This window comes from Dryobates pubescens, chromosome 15, assembly GCF_014839835.1.
Source record: "Dryobates pubescens isolate bDryPub1 chromosome 15, bDryPub1.pri, whole genome shotgun sequence".
Lineage (NCBI taxonomy): Eukaryota > Metazoa > Chordata > Aves > Piciformes > Picidae > Dryobates > Dryobates pubescens.
The window spans coordinates 17547952-17560126 of record NC_071626.1 but is presented as its reverse complement, the minus strand read 5'-3'; the positions used below and the strand labels follow the sequence as shown (position 1 = coordinate 17560126).

The window sequence follows — 12175 nt, the reverse complement described above, 5'->3', positions numbered from 1 at the left end:
ACTGCAGACCACTTAGCACTGCAGAACATTCAGTTCAGTTTAACCCACCCACACAGGATTACTTAGCAGTGCAAGCTAGAGCCTGTCTCCAGCCTAGATCTGTCTCAATGAAGACTGCAGGTGCCTGGGGACTGCTTCTCTCAGGTGTTGTCCACTGCAGCTATGGCCTCAGCAGACAGGCTGGTTCTGTCCAGAGTCCAAAGAGAAGCCTCTACACACAGCTTCATAGAGCTTGAGCATTGACCTTTCAGTGCAAATGCCTGCTGTGATACAATGAAGTATTTTCAGCCACCTGTCTGGGGCTGTAGTACAGGAGAGAATTACACCCTCCTGTAGAGCTGCAGAACCAGGAGTTTCAGGCACAAGATACATATGTGTGTGTCCTGCTGCTTGCGCCTCTTGCAGGAGGAAAACTGCTGTTGTCTCTCTTGTCCACCCCTGCAGGCTGTGTGGAACGAGATCCTTGCAAAAACCAGAAGTAATTTCATGGTGCCATGCTTGCCATCAGCTTTTCAACCCCAAGTGACAGGTATCAAGTAGTGCCAGCTTCCAGATGAAGACAGCCACCCTTCCCTCAACCACGCTCCAGTGTAGCACAGCTGAGAAGGTGTACCAAGTGCAGCAAAGGGAGGATGTGAAGCAAGTGTAACAACAAACAGTGCAGACCAGAAATTTGTGTTGCTGCAAAACACCAACTCAGGGAACTGCAGCCCCTGTCTCTCAGCAGGGATTTTAGGGTGGCTTATGACTGCACAGCTCTCAACTCTCTGAAATGCACAAGCAGCACCCACTAGTGCTGCTTCTATTCCTTCCCTTTCCCAGGCAGCTTCTCCTGGCTGCATCCTATAGTCCTTCTGCAGATGTTCTCTGGCAACCTTGTCTCTTCTCATCATTCACTCTTCTCCCCCTCTGAGAATTGTTGCTGTATGCAACATGCCTATCCTCACAGTGGTTTTATGCATCTGTCAAAGTATTGTTGTATTGCACTGTTTGATAGCTTGTGCCAAAAGATTCTAGTGACATCAGAATCTGGTTCAGTTGTGGTTCAAAGTTTGGTGAGATGAACCTCTACAGTCTGAGGTGTAAAAAATCTCAGTTCTTTCACCTTCCTTGTAGGAACGTTGTGCCCTGGGGTGGATTTGGCTCTGTGTTCATGGAAGGTGCAATTAATCATAATACGGAGGGCTGGAAAGCATCTTCAAACACTTCATCATTGATGGCACTCTCATAAGCAGGTGGTGGAGTGAGTGGCTCCAGTGGCTCAAACCTGGCTTCAATCCCTTTCACTTCATGGATGTCCGAAACAAAGCGCTGCCACCTCGGGGACAGTGCCAGCTGTGACTGCGCCCTGGAGCCTGTGTCTGGCTCAGAGGAGCGCCTGGGGTCTGCTGCCACTGGCAACCTGAGACCCTCCACTGTAATCTCTTCCTGAGCAGATGATTCAATAACTGTGTTGTAAGGAGGAGGCTCATTCAGTGGTGAGGGCACTGAGCCTGGATTGGATGCAATTGTCCATATTGCTGGAGCTGACATTGTCATCACCTCCTCGTAGGTGGGTGCTTCGTAGGTAGCATTCACCCTGTCCACAAAGAGGAACAGCAGTACATAGATTACTTCACTGCTCAGTTTAGGAGAGGCAGGTTAGTTCAAATCATGTACCACAATCAGTCATAGAATCACAGAATCATTTTGGTTGGGAAAGACTTTTTAAGATTGTTGAGTCCAACCATCCTCTAATGCTACCAATCCTGGTGCTAAACCATGTCCTTCAGCACCACATCTCTGCCTCTTTAAACACCATCAGGATGGATGGGGATGCAGCCACCTCCCTGGGCAGCTGTTACAGGCTTTGAGAACCTTTTCAGTGAAGAAGTTCCTTCTAATATCTAATCTAAACATCAGCTTGTGGCCATTTCCTCTTGTCCTATCACTCATTACTAGGGAGGCCATCACCCACCTCACTACAACCTCCTTTCAAGGAGTTGTAGAGAGCAACGAGGTCTCCCCTCAACCTACTTTTTCTTAAGCCCAAACAACCCTGATTCCCTCAGCCACTCCTCCCCAGACCTGTTCTCCAGACCCTTCACCAGCTTCCTTGTCCTTCTCTGGACCCACTCCAGCACCTCAAAGTTCTTCTCGTAGTGAGAGCCCCAAAACTGAACCCAGTATTCAAGGTGTGGCTTGGCCAGTGCTGAGTACAGGGGTAAATAGATGGTTGTAAGAGAGGATATCTCATTTGACATTCCTCTGTGTGATACTCCACCACTGGATCAGGTCACTTGTGCAGCCAACTTAAAATGTCTTGCTTCCTGGTCCAGAGAAAGGTTCACCTGACCATTTTCCCCCAACCCCAAGAGTAAGTGAAGAAACCCACACTCTTCAGTTCAGTGTCCTAGGCTTAGCTTGATGACCATTATTTAAAATCTCCTACTAGTTAAAATTAATTAAGAATTACTAATCACTCATTTTATATTGGAATAAACCAGGACCTTGCTCTGTTAATGCTCAACGTTCATCTGTTTTTAAGCAGAGAAAATTAAGTCTTTTCATCTAGTTTAAACAAGGACTAATTATGCTGTGTTAAAAAGACTTATCTGCAGAGAAAAATGTTACTTCAGAAACATCTTTGCTTTTATGTAATTTTTTTTCCAATAAACAGGTAATTTTCCTCTAGGATGCCCCCTAGCCAGGAAAGCCCAATACAGACTTCTCTTTGTGTACTCTTTCTAAAAATAAGCACAAAATAATGTTGGTTTTTTTCCCTGCTTTAAACCCTGTATTTGAGAGTGTCGAGTCATTTATGCATGTGGGTAATGATTATCTGGATTATACAGACAAGGAAGCAAAGAATCAAACAAGGTTAAACTCTTCAACTGCAGCAGGCAACTTGGGGATAAAACAGGTGAGCAGGGAACCTGGTAATATACACAAAGCCAAGAAGATGTGGGAGTATTCAGGGCCTGTCTCAATCAGGGCTAGTGTCAGGCTGGGGGTTTAGGACTGGAAACACACAGCTGCACGTTCCTCTTTCAAAGTTTGCTGAGGAATGGTTGCTCTGGAGATAAGGTTTATGGAAAGAAACGCAGCTCAGATTTGGTATTGCTTCAGCGTTTTTTTTTTTCCTTGTCTGAGTCATTGTTTGGCAAGACTCAATTACTCAACAAAAAAATAAAACTGGACCTGGATCTGTTTAACCTTGGAAAATGTTAGTGGATTCATTCCTGGGGGAAAGACGACAAGATATGGGATGTGTGGTGTAGGCATTTACAACCTTCACCTGAAAAGGTAAGGGAAAAAATGAAAAAGAGCTTCTGTCTTCTGGAATGGAGGCTGTATTTGGTGCCCTAGAGAAAGGGCAGCAAAATGATGTGTAAAATGGCCAAGAGTGAGGAGAGGAATGACCAGGTTGCTGCTTACCCTGCTTGGCTCTGCCTGCTTGGAGTTATCTCGTTTGAGTCATGTTGGTGCCGATTCCTCAGGTAACAGTCGACAAACATACTGAGCAAATAGCCCATCAGGCACACTCCCCCTGCTCCTAGGAAGAAATAGCCTACTGGGTTGATGTTAGATGAGACAGCCAGCATGGTGACCCCAATGAGAAGAGCAGCAGTGAAAAGAAGCAACAAGGCCTGGCGAATGTTCTTGCAGTGTGTTTCTAACCACATGGCTGTAGAGATGGTGGGAGCAGACACAGCACAGATGAGCAGCTAAGGGGACAAATGTCTGTGGAAGACAGAATTGACTTTTAAGCATGAAAGATGACCATAGAAACAAAGATATTACTAGTGTCATGACCAAAAAAGGAACATGCATGCCTGAGCACATGCCATCGGGGAACACACCTGCATATAAGCTATGACTGGGAAATCTGTGCCTGAATGCATAAAAATGTACTAGAACCTCCTGTGGGAATGCCTACTGAATAATGGGAATGCTTGGACACACAGATACAAGACATCATCAAATGCATAAACAGAGCATCAGCACTTATTGCCAGGCTTACCAAAAAAAGTCTAGCTTCTTAACAGAACTTAGAGAACAGTCTAGGATGCAGATTTGAGGTTAGTATGGAAGCAAAATGTGGAATAACTGTAAAGGTTAATTCCAGGAGATCTATGCATAATGAATATTCAGACACTAGTTCAGATCCTGGAAGAAGAGTAGCCTTATTAATGGGGCTGTCTACCCCAGCAAATTCGTCACCTCACTTCATTGTACCATTATAGCAGCAATGTTGCTTCAGGTTCTAGATGTGTCTGAGCTATGTTTGAACATTTGCCCATATCCTCAGTTCTTTTTCTGCTGATGTGCTGCTTTGCACCATTCTCAAACACCAGAGCCCCTCCTGTCCCCCATTCCAAATCCCATCTCTGTGAAAGAGACAGCAGTTGCCACTGTGTGTAGGCAATATTGAAGGAATACCAGGGATATGTGGTATTACAGAGCACCATAGTTAAGGAGTCATCATGCACATGTTGTACTGACCTACATATATCCCATTGCTTTGGTTAAGACCCCTCTGAGAGGGTATCTTTTTTTATGCCTAAGCATCTCCAAATACACCTGTGCCCAGTGTGCACATTTGTTACAGCAAACCCAGCTAAATACACACACACAAGTTCTTTAGCAGCACACACTTACCAGAGAGAGCTCTCGGGAGGCAGAAGCAGTCATGTTTCAACTTCTTTCTTCATCACAAGGAAGAATGTGTGAGCTCTTTCGTTGCTGCTCCTTTCCCTTCTGACCTGAGGATGGGACACCAGTAAAAACTCTCCCCTCCTCCTTTTGATTTTTCTTGCAGGAAGGTGACAGAGATTTCTTTGGAAACTAAAAGCCGGAAGCCATGAGTACAGGAAGGTACCAAATGATGGGAAGAACCCATTGTACACGTTCTGTGTGGGAAACTAGAGCCTCATTTCTCCAGGTTCTGAATCCAAAGCATTTTCTAGATGATCACACACCTTCTACCTTTTGGCAGCTCTTCTAAGGCTGTCCCACAAAAGCAGGAAACTCGTTGGGAAGGAGGGCGGAGTAAACAGTGGGGGAGTGCTTACCTGTGTTTGGTCTGTTTGGTCTGCTTTGCTTGAACAAGAGAAACTGCCCTGAAATGTACGTCCTGCCCGCATAGCACAGGAGTCCTGATCTCTGCCTCACAGAGCAGGAAGGGCTGCTGGCTCAGCCCACATCACATGGCACACAGAAATCTCTTTATGAGTTCTGTAAAATGTAAATCTGTGTGTTTGTCTGTCCTGATTGGGTGCTGCTTATCACATGTTGGTTTATGCCCTCTTTGATTTTTCAAACAAGAGGAAAAAGGAGGCAATGGGTTGTAATTTCACAGAGGGCTCAGCTAAAATCTTTTAGCTCCCTGATGGATCTGGGAGTGAAGAGTACTAATAAGTCACAGAACAGGTACTGAATTACTACAGAGGTCTGTCATCATCTGAATCTTTGGTGTGTGTCTGAACACTGGAATAGAAAGAATAGAATTAGAATAGAATAGAATAGAATAGAATAGAATAGAATAGAATAGAATAGAATAGAATAGGATTATTTCAATTGGAGAACACTCACAGACACAGGGCACTGACCACATCTCTAGGAAGCCTAGTCCAGTGTTTGATCTCCCTCTTGGTAAAGAAATCATTGCCTAATGTCCAGTCTAAACCTCCCCTTGCACAGCTTTTGACCTTTCATCCCCACACATTATGTCACTGAATGGAAGTGAGAAGAGATCAGCACTTCTCCACTTTCCCTCCTCAAGAAGGTACCAATGAGGTGCCCCTCAGACTCCTTTTCTTCAAACCAGACAAGCTCAAAATCCTGAGCTGCTCCTTACTAGATGTTCCTTCCAGACCCTTCACCAGTTTTGTTGCCTTCCTCTGGATACATTCAAGGACTTTCACAGTCTTCTTAAACCATAGGGCCCAGAGCTGTGCACAGTGAGGTGAGGTTCACATCAGTGCTGTATACAGCAGGATAGTCACCTCTTTTAACCAGCTGGTTGTACCGTGCAGGCATCCCAGACGGTGGTTTGTGGTGTCCGAGCACACTGCTGACTCCTATAGACCGTGCTGTCAACCATCATCCCCAGAACCCTGCCTGCAGGGCTGCTCTCCAGCCACTCCTCTCCCAGTTTATACTTATGTCTGAGGTTACTCTATCCTAGGTGCAGAAAGGTTCTTGGGTGATGACAAGATTTAGAAAAGCAGAAGGGCTTGGAAAAGGCCAGAGAAGTATCACTAAGCAGTGCCTGTGAAACAAACAATTAACCTGCCTTCCTAAACTGTCTCCCTTTCAGGTGCAATAGGGATGTTGGTGGGTTTTTTTATGGAAAGCTTTCTGTTGTCTATTTTCAGTCATACTGTGGGGACTAGGCTTCATTTAACAGCAGATTTCATCAGGTAAGAACACAGATTAAATAAAAAACCACCACAAACCAAAATAACCCCACCAAACTTTCTTCCAGTATCTCATTGTTAATTTTCTTTCTTCATTTAGTCTGTAAGAAGCATTTTACCTTTCCCCTGTTTCATCTCACTATCTACCTCCTGCCCAGGCTGCTACTAATTAACTTAGTACCTACAGTAAGTTCACTTATCAGCTCGGTATGCAGAGAAGCCTGCTTTGCTCCCAAGGGCTGGTGACATACCTACCATGGCAAGATAATTCTCTCTGTACTCACCAAGTCTGTTCTTCCCGAGAACCTTATCCTGAAGCAATTTCTGAGAGCCTGAGAAAATACTGGGGACAAAGTACTACTGAACTACCTCAACCTGTCTTGTCTACCTCTTATCTCCCAAGTTCTGCCTAGTAACATTTCTGGAGTGTAACTTCGATTTCTCTCTTCAGGAGCATGACTGTGTTGTATTTGCAGAGGACACAAGGCAGCTGTGAACTGATGTCTTGAGGAGGAGAAAGCAAAACCCTGAAGAAGTTGTGCCTGTGCTTGGATGTCCAAACAAACGTGTGTAACTGTGAGAAATGCAGAGGTGCCTGACCTGCCATAGTTGAGTGCTCACACATTCCTCAGGAGCTGGCTCTTTTGTCTGCCAGATGATTCCAGTTCTTACAGGACAGTGGATGGAAGTTATTGTGTGTGGAGGGGCTTTTGTCATGGCTGTCTTCTACCTGCAGTGGCTTTGCTCAATCAATCATGCTGGAGATCTGGTTACAGAAGGACTGATATTGCAAGGAGAGCTTCTACTGATGCTACCAGTTCCTCAGCTGTCTTAGGAATACCTGAAAAGCATAAGTCTACAGGTATGGAGTCTGAGACACTTGTGCTGTGCAAAATAATAGCTTCCAGGGCTGCCTGCACATCTGATGTTCTGAAGTATTTAACAAAGCAGCACCTACTCTTCTGCCAGGACAGGAAAACAGTCACCAATACCATCATAGACAAAGTTGTTTATCTCCTGTAACAGCCTTTTACATTGACTTACAGCATCTGTTTTGCTTTCTCCCTGCCAACCCCCCCAAAAAACCTAGCCATGTAAAAGGGGGGAAAAGTGCTATTTCCTGTTGGGTCATGGGGCATGTCAGGAAGGGCCAGTATGGCCATGGGAGAGAAGAAAGGGCCTCTGGCTTTCTGTGATGAATAGGAGATGTTTTCCTTTCAATGACGGTTCTAGGGAACCACATTTGAAATGTTGGAGTATTACCACCCAACACTGAAATAGAGACTCTTCGGGTTGGAATTCAGTGACTGTACAACAAACTGCCACATTAAATAACTGGACTAAAAAGTAGCAGGCATGAGAGGAGGAAAAGGAGGTTGAAATAAGTGTCATAGAACAGAGCTGGCTGAGCTCTGGCATTGTTTGCTGTCACTGATGAGACCTATGGTGCCTCTCCTTGAGGTTCCTCTTTTGTTCCTATCCTACAATGTTCCACTTTCTTTCAACTCTTTCAGTAAATAGTAAGGTGGGAGATGGGGAGCACTGCCAGGCAGAGCTCACTTAACTGTTTTATTGAGGAGCTGTGCTTTTGGAGGAGTACACAAGAGCTAGTGGTGCTGCTCACCCAGAGCACTGTGCTTTGGAGGAGTACACCGGAGCTAGTGGTGCTGCTCACCCAGAGCATTGTGCTTTGGAGCAACTGCAGCACACAATCCCACGTGCTCCTTGGTGCCTGCTCCCAGCCTAAGGTGCTCACAGTCTAAAGCAAGCGTGACAAAGCCACAAAAAAACAATTGAAGTATGGAAGGTAGAAAATTTGGTAAGAAAAGAAGTAAGAAAATATATCTATTTTTAATGCATGCAGGTTTTGCTCAAAACCCAGATCTGTAACAGTGATCCTTTTTGTGCTTTCTTAGATAGTTATAGAAGGGTGGAAAGGACCTCCAAATTCTCCATTCAAAGGCAACATTTGGTTTCAGTGCTACCTTCAGCACTGGTTTCTACTGCACTTTGCTCCAGCCATGTGCCCTAAAGGCAGCACACCCCAGAGAGGGGTCTGTGTCAGGAAAAATGGGAGTAACGCTCCAGTTATAGCTGTGCAGATGTTTACAGGGGGCAGTGAAAGAGCCTTTACTTTGTTATTTTATGAAAGCACTGAGACACGTGAGCTGAAAATAACACAGCTCTTACCTTGCCATCATTCCACAGCATGTGAGCTGTCCCATACATGTTTTATCCAGTTCTGGCATGGACTGCTGATTGATGAGGTACGGATTGCTCACTGATGAGGTATGCACTCTTGCCTTCCGCCTTCTCTGCTCCTCCCTGTTTTCTCCAAACTCTGTCTGTTTTATTAAAACAAAAGGGGACAATAGCCTCTGTCAGAGTCACTGTTCTATGACCCTTTACTTCTCACAAAGCATGGTAGTGTGTGACACCCAGATCTCTCACAAGTTTCCAGTGTGCACCTGATCATAGATCCACTGCTATTGACAAAGCCTCAAATATTGATATCGATGAGGCTTCCAATACATAGTGGAACTACTTTTATCCTGATTCTCCTGCTCGTCAAGTTACTGAGCAACAACTTTGACCATCATCAAGACTTCCTAAATTTCTACTTCAGCCCCTGCTCTGAGATGTACATTTGGCCATCTGAAGGTAAGATGAAACCCCCTCATGGTGAGAGCTGACTCCTTTGCTTCCTTGGCAATACCGTGTTCATATATTTAGCCATTCACACAGGAAAATATCTCCCACATTCTTCATTAATAGATTTTCTGGATATTTAGAGTTAGTTGCATGGCTCCTAAGTGATGGACATTTTTTTCTAAGACATTATCTATGCCAAGTCTTTGTCACAGCAAGTAGTGTCTGTTCTCTGCTGTTGTTCATCACTTGTGTTACCAGCCCCTCCTTGTTACATATCCTTACTGGTTAATAAATGAAGGATCCATTGTTTCTTCTCCTAATGTTCTGTGTAAGCCATTTTTGCTACTTTCCAGGTGGCCTAATGTGGAATAATTGGTAGGTGCTTTTAGATGGAATTATCTGGAGTAATTGTGAATGGTCTGCATATGTTTATTTACTGTCCTGATTCAAGTAAGTGACAATATCCTGCCCTTCCTGTAAGTAAAGGCACTGTACTGTGTGCTAGTGAGGGATAACAGGCAAGGGGAAGCAAGTAGCCTGTCCTTGTCACTGAGGACTGGATCTGATTCACCTAATCTCAGTTAATTTCCAGTTGCTCCAAAACTTTCAGCTGTGACTTTCTGCAAGTCTCTCGGTTCATTGCAGGTCTCCTGGAGAACGTTTTTTTTTTCAGAGGAGGGTGACTTTCAGGTTGTGCCTTGGAAATAGGACAGAGGTTTTACTGAGCTATCACACAGCCTCCTTCAGTGAACAAAAGGAGTAAAAAAGATGTTTTTTGCTGAAGTGCACAACGTCACAACACGTCAGGTGGTGGTCAGGTGTAAGAAATTACCAGCACAAACTCCACTACCCCGACCAATGCGTTCAGAAGTGAACTTCGCTGCCGGGAGGTGTCGGTCGGCGGTGTTCTCTGACGTGGCTGAGGCACAGCGACGTGCGGGGCCGCCCGCTCCGCAGCGGGTCGTGCCGTCCGCGCTAAGCGGCTCCCGCTCTTAAAGGGGCCGCGGCAGCCTCGGCGTTTCCCGGGATGCCTCCAAGAGGACGGGACTGCTGCTAGAAGAGGGGGGCTTTAGGCTGATGGTGTCCTATTACTCGGGGTTCCCCAGCTGTAGGTGGCCTGACAGGGCCTGTTCCCTGCCACCTCCTTCTGCTGCGGGATGATACAACCCCTTCTGCTCCGTTCAGCAGATGTTGGTGGGGAATAATCCCAGCTGGTTACCTCTGGACAGGGAGAAATTGAGAGCAGCTTTATACATGCAAAAGAAATGTACTTCTCTGACTGCATTTCCTCTGTTGTCCTCACCTGCATCACATCTCTCTAGGCCTGAGTTCCCCTCCTCCCCATGCCCTGTATTTTTGCAGCAGTCTCTGTGGGTTTGGAATCTTGTGGTTACATACAGCACAAAAATTGTACATGTGCACCTTGTCTTTCTGTCCAGGCTAGACTGCTGCTATTCTCCTTGTCTGAATTTCTGCTAATACCCTCATCTGTCTTGTTCTCATTGCTGCAAACTGTTAAAGTTGTTGACTCAATGCAGTCAAGGCCCCATATCTTCACCTGTGTGCCCTTCAGCCTTTCCTCACTCTGATGACTTGCCTGACTGCTGTAAAAACCTGCCAGTCCATCAATTTTAATGTGACCCTGGCAATCCTTTCACATCTCTGCCTTGATTTCCCAGTAATTCCTGGACTTGGCCTGGCTTCTCATATCCATCTATCCCTGCTTTTGTGGGCCTAGGCTGACTGAGAGCATAAAGAAATTTTGTTTAAATTATTCAAGCCAGTGATGATGTTAATTGGGCAGTAAAGCCCAGGAACTACATCCTTGCTCCTAGGCATGATTACTGTATTGATAATGCACTGTGGTTTGCAAAATGTGGGCTTATTGGAGTGCCTTCCTCTCCTAGCACTGACCTCACATCTCATGTTTCCCATCTGCTCTTGGTGAGCACCTGCGATACGTTTTCAAGGGCAGAGGCTACAAACTCTGATTCTCAGAGTACTATCACACATGCCAAGAACTGGGGAAAACCTGATTTCTTCCATGAAGGAAAATTCAGATTTTGCATACATGTAGCAGAAATTTTAACTGGTGCAACCTGGATCTTACCTCTTGTCCTTCTGCTGTGCTGTGTGAGAATATAGGAGTCACTTTTGTGGAGGAGGTGTTTCATCTTTCCTGAATCATGGCCACTGCAATCATCTCTAAATTCTCAAGTAATTCCATATGGATCTTGCCTGTTGACAAATATCCATTCAGAGTTATACTGCCAAAGTCTCCCCCAATTCATACAGTACTGGTAGTCTGATAAATTAATAACTACTTCTCAAATAATCGAGTTCTACCAGCAGGCAACTTTACTCAATGCTGGAAAATAAACTGATTTTGTATCTAGGGTGTTTGCCAGGAGACTGATGATGCCATTTCATGGCTAGTTTAAAATACTGATGTCAGCAAAAAAAAGGAGTCCTGCCATATCCCACTTCCAGTTCCCTTCATTACACCAGCACTAGCATTTGGGGTGTGGCCTGGATCCGCTGGATGATCCAAATGAGACCGTCCTGGTGTCAGTGTGGTATGCAGGCATCTCAAGCTGTTTATGCAACTGCACTCCAAGATCTGATGGACTTCAAGATCTGCCTCATTTCCCTGGCCCTGGATGACAGTGAGGGTTATTCTCTCTGTGCCAGTTTATCTGCATGTGGAATAGCAGTAATAATAGGAACCAATATCATAGAATTATGGAATTGGTTTGGATGGGAAAGACCTTTAAGATCATCAGGTCCAACCATTATCTAATTCTACAAGTCTGGTGCTAAACTATGCCCCTTAACATCACATCTCTGCCTCTTTTAAACATCTCCATGGATAAGAATTCAACCACCTCCCTGGGTAACCTGTTCCAATATTGGAGAACACTTTCAGTCAAGAAGTTTCTTTTAATAGCCAACCTAAACCTCCCCTGCTGCAACTTCAGGCCATTGCCTCTCATGCTGTCACTTGTTAATAGAGAAATGAGACCAGCTCCCACCTTGTGCCAACCTCCTCTCAGGTAGTTGTAGGGAGCAAGGTCTCCCTTCAGCCTCCTTTTCTCTAGGCTGAACAACCCCAGCTCCCTCAG

The 12175-nt window shown here is 45.2% G+C and overlaps 1 protein-coding gene across 1 annotated transcript; it reads right to left on the bottom strand.

Annotated features, from left to right (window-relative positions):
- Window positions 1-1170: 1170 nt before the first annotated feature.
- Window positions 1171-3665, bottom strand: TMEM139 (transmembrane protein 139). The gene is made up of 2 exons (XM_009899630.2): window positions 3418-3665; window positions 1171-1579 (listed from the first exon to the last, which is right to left on the bottom strand). Exons 1-2 carry the CDS (start codon window positions 3663-3665, stop codon window positions 1171-1173), a joined length of 657 nt encoding a protein of 218 aa, XP_009897932.2.
- Window positions 3666-12175: the final 8510 nt, after the last annotated feature.

Coding starts and splice junctions, on each gene's coding strand:
- TMEM139 (XM_009899630.2), bottom strand. CDS start 3,665: ATGTGGTTAGAAACACACTGCAAGAACATTCGCCAGGCCTTGTTGCTT. Junction 1,580..3,417: donor AGCAGGCAGAGCCAAGCAGG/GTAAGCAGCAAC, acceptor CTTTGTGGACAG/GGTGAATGCTACCTACGAAG.